General features: G+C 40.0%; 1 protein-coding gene across 4 annotated transcripts in view; it reads right to left on the bottom strand.

Moving 5' to 3' along the window:
- The window catches only part of WWC3 (WWC family member 3), a 97356-nt gene extending 82738 nt beyond the window's left edge, over positions 1–14618 (bottom strand). For all 4 annotated transcript variants that reach the window (XM_086880115.1, XM_086880114.1, XM_086880113.1 and 1 more), the window contains exon 1: positions 14392–14618. In XM_086880115.1, the coding sequence (XP_086736241.1) occupies positions 14392–14603 (212 nt within the window). In that variant the 5' untranslated portion in view covers positions 14604–14618. The remainder of the gene's footprint in view (positions 1–14391) is intronic.
- Between the last annotated feature and the right edge of the window lie 2853 nt (positions 14619–17471).

A 17471-nucleotide genomic window follows, 5' to 3' on the forward strand; every position in this document is an offset into this window, starting at 1 on the left:
TTTTAAAAGTGTGCCTGCCTAGCATACACAGAGTATATAAAATGAGTAAAACATGAACTCAAGGAAAATCTCCTGTATTAGCACTCTATTCATAGTACAGATTTCCATCTTCTAAAAGAAACAAAACCCCTAAAACTTAAATCCCCAAAAGCACAACAAAGCTCATGTATTTTAAATTCTACAAAGTGTAGTACCCTAAAACGTTCAAAAATTCTTTAACCAAAGTGCTCTCACAACTATTTTGAAATCATTCTTGTAAAAATCTGGACAACTGACCATCTTTATTAATGGGGAGAAAAAAAAATGTATTCCTAATTTGAGAAAGAAATCACAATAAAGGGAACTAATTCACTTTTAACATTATGTATTAATATTACATTAAGATGTAATTATTTGTCTGTATAACATCTGGTTTTTTTCTTTACAGAAAACCTAGAAATATCTGGATATGGGTATTAGTATTAAAATCTTCATCCACTTAGAAAAATAAGCTTCTGAGCACATACATAAAAAGACAAAAGACAGAAAAAAATGAGCACAGAATCTCAAAAGACTTGCATTTTAAAGAGCCATATTCAGGGATTGGATGGAAGGGAGGAAATTTCCACAGTCAGGACACTACCCATAGTTTCAGGGTGTTTCAAATTGAACCAGCGTTTTGGACACAGGGTAATTTGTATTTTAAAGAGAACAGAAAAGCCTTTTATAAATGTTCCATAGATTCTAAATGTAAAGAAAATAAACTTACAGTTGTGATTCAAGTAAAAAATGAACACATGATAATATTCTTTATCAAGCCACTTCAGAAAGAATAAAACAAATATCTTAAGAACCATGTGGGCAAACAGTGATAAGTGCAAAACTTCAGAAACTCCAGATGTTCACATACCAAACATAATCTCCTAAAGGAGATATTCCAGAAATTTATTACAGTATGTTTTAATGATAAAATGAGGCAGCTGTATTTTAAAACAACAAAACTTCTTTAAAAATTCTAAATCCATTCCATTTTAGAAGAAAAAAAAATTACCAAGATTCCCTTTCAGATCATTTTTCCCAAAGAAATGGGTAAGGGCTAAAAATCTTCATATAAGTCAGAAAACAGAAAAAGAGAGAGTCTTTAACTCAAGAATCCAAATTGAGTCCCATCAATAGTAATGAAAGTGTATTATTGCCTCAGGGCTGTTTGGCAGATTATGAGACAGAACAGAGGACACATCTCATTCCTAGCAGCAGATGTCCAGAGAACAACATCAGCTACATAATCGCTGCAACCAAACAGAAGCCCTGAACAGGCATGGACACATATACAAGATTACGCCCAGAAATAATTTCCCTAACACAATATTACAAGAGCGATCACTCTACATATAAATATTGGTATTTCAGTGGGACAAATTTGCACAAATGAACTACTTTCCACAATCACTGGAGCTTTATTTAGCCCATTTCCTGAATATTTTTACAAATTTTATGAACACTATTTAAAAAAAAAAAAAAATACATTTATATCCCTTCGTATGAATCACCTGCTGTTTTGTGTTTTATTAAGTAATAAAAAAATCCCACCCTATAATCTGCCTTAGCATTAAAACAGGTTTATATCTAAATTCTATGAAATGTTCAAGTTTTTTTCTATTTACTTCTGAGAAAACCTAAGACTTTTTTCTAAGCACATGACACACTCCAAGAAGACAACAAGTTGGGATCTCAAAACCTATGCCAAAACTTCCAGAAGCCATTTCTGGAAATTTTTTAAAAATTAAGGTAGCTGGTAATTTCCTAAAAGGCCTTGAATCCTTACGTACAAAGTACTTAGATTCAATACAAAGAATAAGGATGTTCTGAGTGACATTTACAGCCAATGACTGGAAACACTACTATGACTTCTCTTTAAAAACTGAAACCAACAAAAAAACCACCACAAAACTCATCATGGCTGAGCAAACCTTCCATGGATAACTCCCCACAAACGCTTCTCAACTCCATCCTTCCAGATGTAAAATCAGAATTATGTTTACTAACAGAAGCATAGATTATAGCTGTAAACCAATATTGTAGATGGTAAATTGCCTGAAATTTCAGATGACTAATGGTACAGACCATTCACATACTCCTTCCTACACATTTGTGTTTGGATACTTGCTCATGAATTAAAAATGCTCTTTGCTCCAAAAGCCTTCTATCATGTCCAACTGCAGAGTTTGTAACACTTCACCAAAACTTCATGTAAGTACATACAGAAAACTACTAAAGACTACAACCAGGAATTTACCAAGTAGCTTATTTTACAGTAAGAAAATAATTCCTGGAACTGGAAACACAGTATCTTCATTGCACCATCAATTCATCAGAATCCAAGAGTCAGCTTGACCATAAACCTCTTGACATTTGACTCCAAAAACAGACTAAATAGAAAGATTTTATTTAAACCAAAAATTAAAGGGTTTATTTCAGAATTTCTGGGGGAAAAAACTGTAGCTATACTCTATTAAAACAAAACAACCAAACCTACCCATAGAGAACACATCAAAAAAATACCAACCTACCACTTCTGCTTCAGCCAAGTATGCAGGGTTCAGCACTTAATTTTTTCCCTCAACATCACCATCTTCCTGAATAGAAGATATTAAGTAACACACTTCAAGAACAGTAATCATACTGAGCACGGCAGATCAGTTCCAAGGAACTTAGGAGAAACTAGCCATTTGTTAAGATCGAAGAAAACACTTCTTATATTCAGTGCATTATGCAGTGTTATGGGAAATCCAGAAGCTGTTTAGCTGAATCAGTACACCGGACTCAATATACAAAGATTATTAAATACAAACAACACAAAAGAAAGGATGAAGACAAGTTCTAGGACCTCTCATTCCATCTCTCTACATGCTCACCTTGACTAGGACAAAACGCTTATAAAATCTCTTATCCCTTGAACTCCTACACATGCTATAGCCACCTTTTAGTAATGCAGATGTTTAGTAATGGAGAGTCGCCTCTTTCTGCAGTCCTGGCTATAAACAATGACATTAAAATACTATTACTAAAGTATATATATTATTAATATATATTAATATTATTAAATTTAATATAGTATTAAAATACCATAAAATACTATTAATACTATGCATGCATTAAGCTGCATTTCCAAGGGCTGAGACCTGCATGAAATCAAAAACAAGTCTTCACAACAGATATTCCTCTTTATGACATGGCATTTACTCCCAAAGTCCCCCTAGAGGGAACACAAAATGATGGCTAACCAGTCCAGATACAAAATACAGCTGATAAAAAAATACCTTACCATTCTTAATTAAAATGCTTTTGCTTTTCTTCTGGGGAAAATTATTTTTTAAAACCTTTGTGAAATATGGCGATTTAGTTAAAACTATGTCTTTTGCCATACAGACAAGACATAAGCATCAAAATCAATCTGCAATTAAGAAATGGGCTAAAATGGATTTTCAAAGTACTTTTAATAAAAAGTACTTTCATAGTATTTTTAATAAAAATTCAGCTTCCAAAACATTATCAAATGAAAAACATGGAAGCTCACAGGTGTAAGTCTATTGAGGCAAGGATTGTATTTGATTACTTGAGAGGAATCTCAAAGAAAAGCAAAAAACAAGCCCATCGTTTCAAAGTATAGCATTTTTAACCATCTTTCTGCAAGCTGGTACTAGTGAACATTTTTCTAAAAAAATAATTCTATGATTTGTCCCAACTGAGCAGCTACATTAAGCACAGAAGTAGTATTCAAATGCCCCTGCAGAGTCTTGAGCACATGGGGTGCTTGTTTATCACAAATCTCAGTACACCCATAACCTCAAGAGCACCACTAGGCTTTCCCTTGAATAAACTATGAGCTGGCAGAAAAGCAAAAATAAGACAACTCAAACCAACACAGAGTTACATAAGAAACATACACTTTTTATCAAATGTTGTCAATCAGTACACTGCATACAGTTGAAAACAAGCACATGCAAATATACAATATGAATATATATGTTTTTTAACTGAATTTTGACAAATTACCTATTGCAATTTCATCTACAACTACTTCCTCTGATTTTTTTTTAAACTATATGAAGTAGAGGTCAGTTGTGCTATCTCTAACAGATGAACATCAGGTTAATTTGTGTTAATCATCAATTATAGTGTTAAAGGCTATTTAAAATTGACCTTTGATCCAACAGGCATGATGGTCATTAAATCAATTTTTTCTTGGGTTTTGTGGTTAACTTATTGTGAAGTCTGGGGTTCAAGGATTTTTACCTATGTGCCTTATCATATCTTGAATACAGTGATTCTTAGTCTTATCTGAAAGATATAATCTGGGGGAAGCAAAAGACACACAAGTGTTCAAACAGTTATTTCCAAACACACACACGTCTCCATCTCCACTGCACTGCTAAAAGAAACAAAAAAAAAACAACAGGTAGTGTACTTTTTATTCTGTAATTCTCTTTTAAGCACTCACAGAATTGCTGTTCAAATGAAGTAACTTTGGACTGTATCCACCTTAGAGAAGTGGGCCACAATTTGTTTATGCTCTAGAATTAGATAATTATGCAGTACTTCAGCTGCCTTCCCATACATGGATATGTCACTCTTTCTAAGAAAATTATGTGTATTAGGGCCTTTTAAAAGTCTTATTTTTAGCTGTTTAAACTGCAATTCAATATTAAATAAATCAATTTTGAAATATTATGCATTTTCAGCTTTGATACCAAACTTTTCATTTTGCCATAAAGAAGCCTAATCATTTTTTGTGCAAAAGAGCTTCAGCCTAATTACAATATAAGTCAAAATAGTTTCAACGAGATTCTCCATAGATATTTCATCTTGAAAATAACTCTTTCAGAATGCTATGAAAGATAGCCTTTGATTCTCTGTTGCTAGTTCAAGGGTGTTGATATCGCTGCACTTTATTTTTGTCCTGCTGCCAATTAAATATACTGAAATAGAAAAGTCTTTGAAAACAAAAATTTAAAAATGTAGTTTCTTTAGGTTTTGATATTTACTAACTCAGCCCTTGATGGCAACCAGCTTCTTCAGCCAAAGAGTGAACAGTACAGCACAGAACTGCCTTCATCCTGCAAACCACAGGGAGACCACCAAGCTCATGACTGAACACAAAAGTCCTTCCTACTCCAGCCAATACCCACAGAAGAGTAGAGAAACATCACAGCTTATTTGATCATGCAACATGTACCTAGAACAAACCTCACCAGGTGGGCAGAGGTATTAAATGTCTGAAGGACTCAATCAGCTATTAAAAGGCACAGATAATGTCTCACCAACTTTTTAGCACACTCTCACTTTATTAAGTCCAAATTAATTTTTCTATTTGGGACAGAATAAGAAATGATCAAGAATGGCAGAACAAAACCTACACCCTCATTCCTTGCTACTAATGACTAGTTAAGAACTGAAGGATTTATTCTAACAAAATATGCTAGATCAGTATCAAGGAAATAGAACACATCATCACAGTCCCTGCTCCTCTCCATAAGGAGAGATAAAAACCTTGTTCAGCTAATCCAAATACTACAGCCTCCTCCTCTATGACCTGGCAATTTCCACCTGTACACATTCACCCCCCTTAACAAATTCCCCAGATGACTGTAATGATCTTTTGATGAGTTCTCACTCCAAACACTGGTGACAAAAGCTGCTCTGTGGTTTTTGTTTTTACCTTGACATGCCTTTTCATGCTCCACACCTTCCTCAGTCACACCCTACACTTTTATACCTCAGATATTCCTTGGAGGTGCTCCACTGTCAAGATCCTTCCCACATCTACTTGATCTTATACTCACTTCCCTCACACACATCTCCCAAATGCACATTTGGTCCAATTCCCTCACACGCCAACTTTGTTCCCTGTCAGCAATGGCAACATTCACCACTGACTTCACCAAGTCTTTAGTGTTTCCAAGCTGGTGACGATACCACAAGTTCAGTCCCCAGATCAGCTCTTGCAGCTCTCTCACCTCCTAATAGCCACTTCAGTGCTACTACTGTAAAAAACTGACTCTGACACCTGTTTTTCTTCTGTTGGCCTTTCAATATCCATCTTATGTCTGAAAACCGATTCCTTCCTTTTAAAACATAACTTGAAGCTTGTTTAGAGATGTGTCGTTTTACTATGGGAGTATTTTAAATATGAGTAGTCATGGCTGCCATTTGCAAAGAGGATTTACTCAAACTAATCCAATTCCTTATTGAATCAAACTTAATTGACATAAACCACTTAAATACTCATCTGCCCCAAAGGTTAAGGCAGCTTAAGGAACTAAACCACCTAAACACTACCCTTCCCCAAAAAAAGATACATGAAATTCTGCATAGGTTAAGGGGTTTTTTTCATTTTTCTTACTGCAAGGTCAGATAAGCAAGGGTACCAGTGCAAGAGAGGGGAGAGACCATGTGGTTTGGCAGGGAGGACATTACTGGTTTTGGCCACAGTGAATTATTAGCTCAAGAGCACTGTATTGCCAAACCTTGCTGAGCATGTTCCCTGCCCTGCCACAGCAGGCAACAAGGTAGGAAAAATACCTAGAGCGTGTTTTCTCTAGCATGCTTCTTTCACCCAGAAACAAGTTGAAGATTACTTAAGAACTGCAATACTGGCTGGCTTTGCTGGTGAATGTGAACTGTCGCATCTGCAGCAGATAAGAAATTCAGGAAGTTCTATTTTTAACTAAAGGCAGAAAAGTATTAGTTCTACTTTTTTCAGCAATATGTCAAAGAAATACTTCTGTATGGCCTCACATACAACTTTAGCTCTATCTTCCAACAAACAACACAAAATTATAAACCAACATTACATTTAACAGGCACCTCTGTAAAGCTTATTAATAGGGCTCTACTATAGATAAGTTTCTAGAGCTTTTTATTGCCTACAAGTAATTTGTTCTTATGTTTACACACTGTTGCTACTGTATTTGTATTTGCTAAAAAAATGAAGTTATCTCTCAAACTAATCACTAAAATCCAAGCCTAAATAGGATTTTTTTCTCTAGATAATAGAACTTAAACCCCAGCCCTAGCCTTCTGACATCCCAAATCTTGCATTCTCACATATACAGATCCTGAAAAGCACAGACTTCTCTCCCCATACCCTTTACATGATATGTTAATGCAAACACACAATTTTCTTTTCACAATGTCTGGTGCAGTTTAATTACAATAAATGCAACCACTAGGTCTATACCAACTCAGATACACACTAATTTATATACATAAAAATAGCAAAGTACCTTCTCTGACAGTTTCAAGCATGGACAAGTTCCAACAGATCAGGGTTTCTCAGTTTGCAAGACCCAACACAGATGTGAGTCAATACCATGTCACAGAACCCTTCAAGAAACAGCCCTCATAACACGTGCCATCACATTGCTGTAACACACTCAAGGCACAACTGCCAATTTAGTCCTTTCTAGACTGCACACAAATACAATAAGGCAGGTGTCTACATTACATATCTAATTGCTGAAAATACTTCCATTAAGAGGTAAAAACTACACACACGCACACAAAAAAAACCCTTCACCTTGAACAAAATGTCAAGAAGCTTAACAGTGGTGGCTTTTTTGTTAATGAGGTTTTTGTGGCTCAATAGATGCTTTGATGCTTTAGCACACATGCATTAGGTCTTGAAATTTTATGCTACCTAAGCCAGATTTTCAAAATATATGTATTCTAACTAGTAAGTACCAATTAAATAAACCATAAATCGCTATTATTTTACTATAAGGAAAACCTTTCATCTTAGGAAGAATCAGTGGATGCCTTCTACCTCTACTTTTCAAGACACTGAAAAACTAGTAAAAACATTTACTTAGTGACTGGAGATGTAGCGCTCATTTATAACAATGCTAAATTGCAAGAAAACAAGAACGCTCACTTCATACAGGCACTGCATTTCCAGCTGCAATATAAATCTGAAAAGAAATCAAGCTACTTTTTAAAAACACTTAAATCAGAGAGGTGAGATCAAGGGAGAAGAGGGGGAATAGCAGTAATTTAGAAGTATTTATCATGAATCAGCTGATTAACATTGTAACATATTAACACTTAATCAGAATCCACCAACCAAACAAAAGACTCAGCTTGAAGAACATACCTAATACCCAGTAACACTAATCCTAGGATGCTGGTATCTTCATTCATTCTTAATCATAAACATTTTTATGGGATTCATGAACAATATGAAGTTAAATATCCATTTGAAGGTCTACCAGACAGGATGAAAAAAAAATATGAATATATCTCCCTCATGAAAGGCAGAGAAGTAGACCTATCATGGTACAAATATGTATTTGTGAAGATTTCAAAACTAATGTCAGCTACAGCATGCCCTTAAAAATATTACTGAATTACATTGAATATTACATAATTACTGAATTCTGATCAAGAGCTAAAGTACAAATATGTGCAGATTGCCCAGAGAGGCTCAGGGCACAGCAGCATTTTCTCAACACCATTTCCTGCAGCATGTATTCTCAGTCACATACCAGGCAAGCAGTCTGCATAGCTTTTCCATCCACGTTGTGGCTGCATCCAGACTTGACATTTACAAAGAAAATTCAAAACATCTGGATCCCAAGTACTGTTTTATATGCAATGCTTTTTATATAAATTCTATCAAGTCCACTATATTGCCAACTTGAGGTAATCAAATGGTGCAACTACAGTGACCTAGTAATGGAATGGAAGATGCCTGAAGTAATGGAAATAAATAGGATTTCTTCCTGGGTGCATAAAGAGAAACAACCAAATAGAGCAGCTCTCCACTTTCTAATGAAAGGACGATTGCCCAATCCTTATGAGTTATACTTAGCTAGATATATTTTATAGACAGGTCAAATGATATATCATGCAATGGAGGCAGTAAAAATTGATGGTCATAAACAATGAGATGTCACTGTTGATAGCTGATAAATTGGGCAAAAAATTAGGTAATTCCATCTAAAGAGTAAAGGAGTGGAAAAACTACTCTGACATCTAATACCTACTACTATTAAAAACATAGCATAATTTCTGGTTTTAACTTCTGACTATCAGATGTTATTACAAATCTACCAAAGAAGAGTTCTGAAGTGTCTGGTATCATCTCTTTTTATGAGCAGTACTCAAATCACTTCTTAAACACCTCTTCAAATGAACAAATTCAACTCTTCCTCTCATAGGATAGCATACTTTCCAGATCTATACTCATTCAACAATTCTCTTTTTTTCCTTTCCAAGCTTCTTCATCTCTTGTGAGCTTGGTAACAACAGCCTAGAAAGTTGATTTATAAAATCATAACCAAGTTAGTATTTCAATAGTTCTGCTCCACTTTAAACACTTGCAAGGAATCACTTCTCAAAATATATGTCTATACCTTACATGTTTAATTTTATGTTTTGTATTAATAACCTGCATCACAGTCAAATACAGTATATCATTTAAATTTGTCCAGTCATTAAAATACTTTCTGAGGGAAGACCAAAGTAACGATCAATAATCACTTCGTTTTCTTCCCATTCCACAAACGGCATTAGCTCAAAATAAACTATGAGTTGACACAGTTGAACATCAAAATACAACAGGAAGTAGACAAGAAAAGTCTGAAAGCATATTCAAACCTGAAGACGATGTTCAAAAATGGCACTGGTACTAATTATACTGTTGCCTTCATCTTTCTCATGTTTCGGAACAGAAGTATTTGAATTCTAATAATAAAAGTCACTAATTGCAACTCTCAGTGTAGGGGTTTAAGGCAGACCCAGAAATATGTAATTTTTGAAAAAAACTTAATGTTTCTTATGATTGTCTTTGGATTGCTGAATACTCCCAACTGTACAGATTAATTCCAATACTCTAGGAAATATTCTGTTGCCTTGACAAAGAGGCCACTGGCTTTCTAACCTTATCACGTGGTGGCATGCCAAAAGATCCTTTGCCTCACTAAAGGCCCCTCTTCCAATTTGGGCAAAAAACTTCAGAAGCAATTCTCATCATAGCTAAGTGGCAAGAAAATTTACGAGAAAATAATTTGTCACTAAAAATGCTCTTTTAATACAAAACAAGCAATAGCTAAGGGACTTTAAGTCTGGGGTTTTCTAGATTTGAATATCTGGCATGAATATGCTTTTTATTTAGGTTTCTTACAATTTCTTATTCCTTTATAAAGCCAGTCTAGGGAAAGAGAAATCACATTGTGCTGCATCACACCACTCCGTGTTTAAACACCTTGCTGTGCCAGAGGAACAGAGGAAACAACAGTAGCAGCAGACTTTGTATCACCCAACAGGAAAAGTCAACTAATTGGGTAATACAGACACTTGCTAAAATCAAATAAATTGAGAATAAGGAGTCCTGAAATAGTTCAGCAAAAAGTAGTCCACACTTCTGGACTTTCCTGCCCAGTACTCACTTAAATATTTCTACTCTGCACTCCTAAACCCTTGTGACTCTGCCAATCTGACTCCTTGTTTTAAACCCATCAGCCTTTCCTGCTTATTTCCAGTCTCTACAATTCAACAATTTTCAACAATCTCCTTGTCCAGCACATCTTACATTTCTTGACCCCCATACTCACATCTCACCCACAGTTCTTATATTTCACCTTCCAGTCATCTTCCCTTCTTCACCTAGACTTCGCGTGCTGCCGCCTCTCCTGATATTTTCTCTGATATTTTTGGAAGATTCCTCATCCAAACCCAGTGTTCCTTTTTTTCCCTTAGGGTTCCCTAAGAACAGCCAAGAAAAGAGCTGACACCTTCACTCCCTGAACCCTCACCAGACCAGTTTCTCCTTACCTGCTTCTCCCTGCTCTACTGGTTTTCAGTCCAGTTCCCCTACTTTTTTCTTCCCAGACTTCAGGTGCTATCCACCTTCTCCCTTCCACTAGGTCCTGATTGCTTTGTTTTCAAAACCTACCAAATTTTCCCCCTTCTCTGTCAAATTCCATGGCCAACCTCATTTGATCCCATACTCCTTGTTCCAACCCACCTCTTCTACAAGGACAGGTACTTCCTCCTGTGCTCACATTACTCAGCTATCAGGCCTCAGAATTAGGATGGTAATGAGGACATAGGACAGAAAAACTCCCCAGTACCAGCAGCCCATGTTGCAGGAAGTTACACACAGCTACTAAAATCTAAGTCTTTACCAAGCCCATCCTGATTTTTTAATTCCTCCCCAACTGGTCCAAATGGGTGGTTTTTCCATGCAAAACCACTCCTACACCTTATAAGTATGAAGTCCTCACTCCAAAAGAACATGATTCAAATCTTTAAACCACCAGGATTACTCACAATAAGAAGCTGAAAGACTCCCTCTTCCCTAGTTATTCAAAAAAACCAACACTGTATTTTAGGTGAAATTTCCACATACAGCAAATCTAGCAAGACACATGAGCTTGGAAAGCTTTCACTAAACTCCAAGAATTTTGGTTAAGAACTAATCGCTTCAAAACAGTCTTGTAACAAACAGCAACAGTAATAACATCTCTGATGCTACAAGGATCATCAATATCAACCATAAACACAGTCTTTTATAAATTCACTCGCAAGCCCGTTACTAAACAGAATCTCAATATAGCAAGTACTGTGCAAACACAAGATAAAAAGGCAGTTCCCTGCCTTGAAGAATTTGCACTCTATTAAGATAAAAGATGACTACTACCAGGAGATGAAAACTTATGCACTGAACGGCTCCCTTCTGAGATCTACAGGATCTGCTAAACAACCATCTGCAATCTACTCATTACATGAAATCCACGCAGAGCAACACAGTATCTTTCCTGAACCTAACCACCGACTTGATACTAAAGATAACATCCTTCTCAAATCTGCTCCTTTTAGCACTCTCCTTTTTTTTCTTACCACAGAAAATCATAAGGAATTCACTTCTGAGTCCTTTTTACATTCAGTCTTTATTATTCTGACTTGCCTCCCTTACCCTCATCGTCTTCTCTTTCCTGAACTCCAAACTCCTTTATAAAGCACTTCTACAATTAGCATTTCTTTGTCTTTTTGGCTTCAATGGGAAAAACCTGGGGGGAGGGGAAGGAAATTTGCTTTGTGGTGGAATTTTTAATTGAATAATTATTTCAAATCAAATTCACTAACCAAACTGTACAAAAGGCTCAGAAATCTCAGGGGGAGTCCTGAAAAGAAAACAAAAAACAAACTACTGAGTGCCAGCTAAATGTACAGAGAAGCCTGTAGGGATGCTTAAGGACTACTAGCCATAGGAACGCTTGGAAGTGCTGATTCTCAGAGCCCTTGATCAAGTGCAGCATGGCCTGATGTCTCATAGCTTTGTCCTATTCCTTCTGGGTAAAAATAAAACCACCCAAACACAGAAATGGGGGGCTGAACTCCATCACTCTATGCCTAACTCGTAATGCTGAGGTACATCTAATACAAGCACGTTATTCTACCTTCCACTTAAACCACTTTTTGCAAAAGTACAGCTTCAATACCACTTCACTGCTGCTCTTACCTTTCTTTCCCAAACTTCCTCAGAAAACAACTACCTTGATCCTTTCCTACTTTGATGCTGCCCATGGGAATCTGAATAGCTGCAATGAAACCCAAAAAGACCGGTCACTTTCTGCCATGCAAACCCAGACATCACACTAAAATAACAGTAGTCTATTCTCAACCAGAGATTAACTCTGCAGTCATAGAACTAGCTCCTGCTACTTGAATTCTGTACAAACTACTGATAACATGCTCATGAAAACATCATCTCTTTTCTACCTGACCTAATGCAAATGCCTCCATCTCTGCTCTATAGCCTGTTCTTACCCAGTGTGAAAAATAGATCTAAGTTTAAATCTTGGAGTGAAATATTTAGACAAAATTTCAAGCAATGTGTGGCATTTCAATTATTTTTTCCAAACATGGAGTCATAATATTAGCAATACCACATAAGTTGAACAGTAACTCAATTTTAACACTGTAGTAAATGGCTAAATCTTTTCTGCTATTGTCTGTATAGAAGATACTGCAGAAGGCAAAAACACATACTCTCTGAAGTTTAATGGAAAAGATGCAATGCAGAGAAGCAACAGACATCCATTATCTTTACAACACGGTATTAGAAGTAACCTAAATACGTGTACATGCATTTTGATGTAGAAAAAATGTGCGATCCAACACATATTAACAAATATTTAACATCTCAGGAAAAAAATATGTACATGCACAACTATGTCCACATAATGAGACAAAGCATCTTGATCCGGTAGGTAAATATTTAGGCCATTTAAATAATTAAGCATTGTCGTGCAAAACGACAGGAATCTCTCAAATTACTAGTCTTTAACCCAGACTGTGCTTAAATGTTTCTGTGGCCTGCTTAACATTCCAGGCATACTTCTGGCAAGGTAGCTCTGGCCGAGGTTCAAACTGCCCTTGTCCAACTTTCACTTACTATAAAAACATTGTTTAATATAGAAAAGCATACACAGAGACATATGTTTCTTATTTCGCAGACACCTAAAATACTGACACTTGTGTTCACTAACTCCGCGTGGAAATTTTCAGGCGACCGCTTTGAAGCCAGGTCCTTTTACCGGGCACCAACAGAGCCCACGCTTCCACCAGATTTCAGCTACGACGCTTAAACACTGCTTATAACGCATTTCTGCTAAAAGCAGAAAGACCTGCTTGTATTTATTCATCCTAAGCGAGAAGAAAAGGCCTACCTCGGTCTCCCCACGCACCGCCGGGCCGTGCAGAGGCTGCCCCGGACACCACGCAGCTACAGATTTCTGCTGCTAATTTGCAGCAGACCGCGTATTTGTCAAATTAAGTGCAGGAATTTCCCGGTTTACTTACCTCCACGCAGCGTTATCTTTTATGAGGAGGTAATCTACCAAATTACTCCAGCATGCCTCCAGCCTGCTGCTGCCAATTAGTTCAGCCCGGCTAATAAATCAGGATGGCCAAGCCGCTCGGTTACAGCGGGGCTGCTCCGGTACGGGAGGAGTGTAAACACAGGCGGTGTCAGAGCTCCTGCTTCCCCATCTCCCCCCGCACTAAGACAACGTTTAGTCGAGCACCCACCACGGGGAGGTGGGGGGAAGAAAGCCTCAATTTTTTTTTTTCTGGTTCAAATTTAACGTTTAACACTGCCGACAAACCCATCAGCAGCAGGGGTAGAGGCTCTGCCCCCACGATGGGCCGCAGAGGGCCGGTATGACAGAGCCCCCACCCTGGGCCGCCGACCCGGAGCCTCCGATTGCCCCGCCGGTAGCGGCCCCGCCAGCCCCGCCGCCCACACCCTCCCGGCGGCCGTGGACAGGGGAAGGAAAATGTCGCCGATGGGCCCGGCCCCGGGTGAACGGGGCTCGGGCCCTCTATCCCCCCGGATCTCACTCGTACCTGTCCCGGGGGTCGATCCACGAGGTCTGCCGGGTGTTGTGGTCGATGTAAAAGACTCGCCCGTCGAAGTCCCTCGCTTCTTCCCAGCCGGCGGGCAGCGGCAGCTCCGAGCTCTCCCGGCCCCGCTGCCCGCCCGCCGCCGGCCCGCCGCCCTGTCCCGTCGCCGCTTGCTGCTGCTGCCGCCGCCGCCGCCCGCCGCTCAACCACGGCATGGCCGCTCCGCCGCCGGGCCGCCGCCGCCCTGCTCCGGCCGAAAGCCGCTCCCCGCCCGCCGCCGGGGCAGCTCCAGTCCCGCCCGGGCCGCGGCCGCCCGCCGCCTCCTCCTCCTCTTCCTCCTCCAGCACTAACAGGCGGCCCCGCAGGGAGCGGGACTCGGGCGGCTCTGGCTGCGCCGCGCCGAGCTCATCCTCCCCCGCGCCAGCCCCGCTCCAAGCCGGGACCAGCCCCGCCGCGCTTCCTAACCCCGCCCGGGACCTGCCCCGCACCGCCCCGGCTCCCAGCCCCCGATCCCGGCCCGAGCGCCCCCGCCCCGGCGGTCAGCAGCGCCCCGCCGCCGCCTGCCGCCCGGCGCCTGCCCCGGCCATCTTCCCTCCCTCCGCCCCGCCCGGCTGTTCCCACGCCGCGGAACCCTCCCGCCCGGGCCCGCTCTGTGGGGCACGGGGGAAGCAGAGGGGCCCGGCCCGGCCGCACCCCGCGCCGCGGAAGCCGGGCCCAGACCCAGACACGTCGGCTCTAGGAGAGGGCGGCTGCCTTCCGCCCCGGGCCCGGGCCGGGGGAAGGAGGCTGAGGCCCCGCCGGGGCCCGTCCTGAGTTGCCTCGGGGCCTGTGCTCTGTCACGGCCCGTTGGGGACCGGGGCAATGAAGGAAAAGAGGAGCTATGCCCGGCCCTCGCTGGGTCATCCATTTTCCGGTGCCCGCCAGAAATGCCTCGGAGGTGCTGAGCAATCTCGATGTGCACAGGACATGGGAAAAGGATGGGGGTCCACTGCAGAGGCTCAAAAGATGTTGGAGGAGAGGTCCTGGAGACCACACGAGTCACGGAAATCATGCTGTATCCACGGTTGGATAATGGAAGGTGGAAAATTATATGTCTGGTTGGCTTGACATCTCAACGTGGTCCCTTAACCCCATTCTGTAGTCCCTTAACCCCATTCTGTAGAGGAGAAAGCAGTTGTATCTGATTTGACCTCAGCCTTCTGGAGACCACAACGCAGAGTTCCCGCTATCATCTAGAAGTAAATTCCACAGAACTTTGTTAAAACAGGGTTAAAAACTGGCATGTGGGACTCTGTGCCTTGGCAGGATGCTGCCTTCAGCTAAACCTTTAAAAATCTGGACATAAAGATTAACATTAAAATAATGCAGGCTAAGCTTCTGAAAACTACGAACAGGGTTAACAATACATTCTCAAACAAAGTTAACTCAGTCCCTTGAAATTGGCAATGCCCTGCCGGGGATTATATTGCAATTCCAATTATGTTTCACTTGCATTCACCGTTTTAAATTACATCTCTATGAACATTAATTGCTGCAGTATGGTTATACATGCAGGAAATTACAGGACTTTTGCTCCTTACTTCTTAGGACTTTCTTGTCCACCCCCCCCCCCCCCAAAAAAACCCAAAAACACTGGTTATCCAAAAGCAGTGCATGAGAGAGGCAGCAGAAATAATAGATCTGACTTTCTACTTACATCTCATAGGTTATTTCAATAGCAGTAGACTGTAGTTTTCTTACCGGGGTTACTGTCAGCCATGAGGTGCAATAGAGTAATAAGTGGGTTTAGTGATGAACGCAAAGTAGTGTAGGAAGCTCTGAGGGCAAAGGTGAAGTAGATTTAAAATGTGGTAAAGGTGTAAAATTTAGCAAATGCAAGGCTGTAGATCTGATCTTCATATGCATAACATCTTATGTTTGGATCAGTTAATCTCAAAAGTTTGCTTCAGCAAACACTTTCCAGGAGCAAGGTGCTGTTTCTGTGCTACAGAGTATTTCAAAGCAGAGTTAAGGCACAGTACAGACTATTTTTTTGGTGGTTGCCACTTCTATTATTTTAAATACATCTCCTAGATTTTTAGAAGATTTCTTTAGCAGAGGTAGGCATTCTAAATGGCCCATGTCTATATTAACCTTTTGGGAAATTGCATTTTTTTTGTTTTAGAAAAACCTCAAACAGCTGTCCACTGTGCTCTCACAGCTCAACTTTCCCTTCATTGCTTTGAATGCCTTTGTAGAAATTACCTTAGCACAATAGCTGCACACCTCAGCACCATTCCAAGACACTGGACTAGTTCATAATACCTGGAAGCAGTACAGCCAGGTTGCTATAATAATCCACCAAGACTAATGAGCCCTGCAGAGGATACGTGCAGTGCTGCCCTCCAACATGGGCTGGTTCTTCCTCATCACTCCCCAGAGTCCCAAAAGAGGATCAAGCTTCAGCAAAAAACCTGTAGATGGAAGTTGCAGAAACAGTGTGGGACTGACCATGGAGGCAGCAAAAAAAGAGGCAGGGAGCTCAACACAGTGAACAAGAGGGAAACTGGCAGGATTGAGTGTGGAACATTTCCTTCAGGTCCTTCAACTAAATTCTTGTCTTAACTTTGGCAAATTGCTCCAGGTTAGAGCCAGAAAAAGACTTGGCTGGCCTGTGGTTTCTCAGGCAGAATTATCATGCACATGTTCCATGTAAAACATGATCTGTATATCCAGTGTGTTCTGGATCTCATGGATTCATTATAAAAGCTGTTAAAGATGCATATGCTACTATGTAAAGGACACATCCAAGATTTTCAGGTGCATTGTAGCTGCTTCTGCAACTGACAGGTTGCATCTTCCTAAATCTTGAACAAGATTCTGCCTGGGCAAAGTTTTCAGGCTAAATATGAGAACATGTCCTAAATAAACCCATTAGATTTAAAATTGTCCTAGACTTCAGGTCTAACTTTTAGGCTGTCTGTATCTACAAAGAACATTAGCTTCAGTTAGGAGCTGAAGCTTCTTAAACACTCATGAATAAAGGTGTTGAAAAACCTGATTCCAAGAGTCCAGCCAAGTGTGCACAGAGCTGCCTACGGGAA

Source organism: Cyanistes caeruleus, chromosome 3, assembly GCF_971803275.1.
Source record: "Cyanistes caeruleus chromosome 3, bCyaCae1.hap1.1, whole genome shotgun sequence".
NCBI classification, from domain to species: Eukaryota; Metazoa; Chordata; class Aves; order Passeriformes; family Paridae; genus Cyanistes; species Cyanistes caeruleus.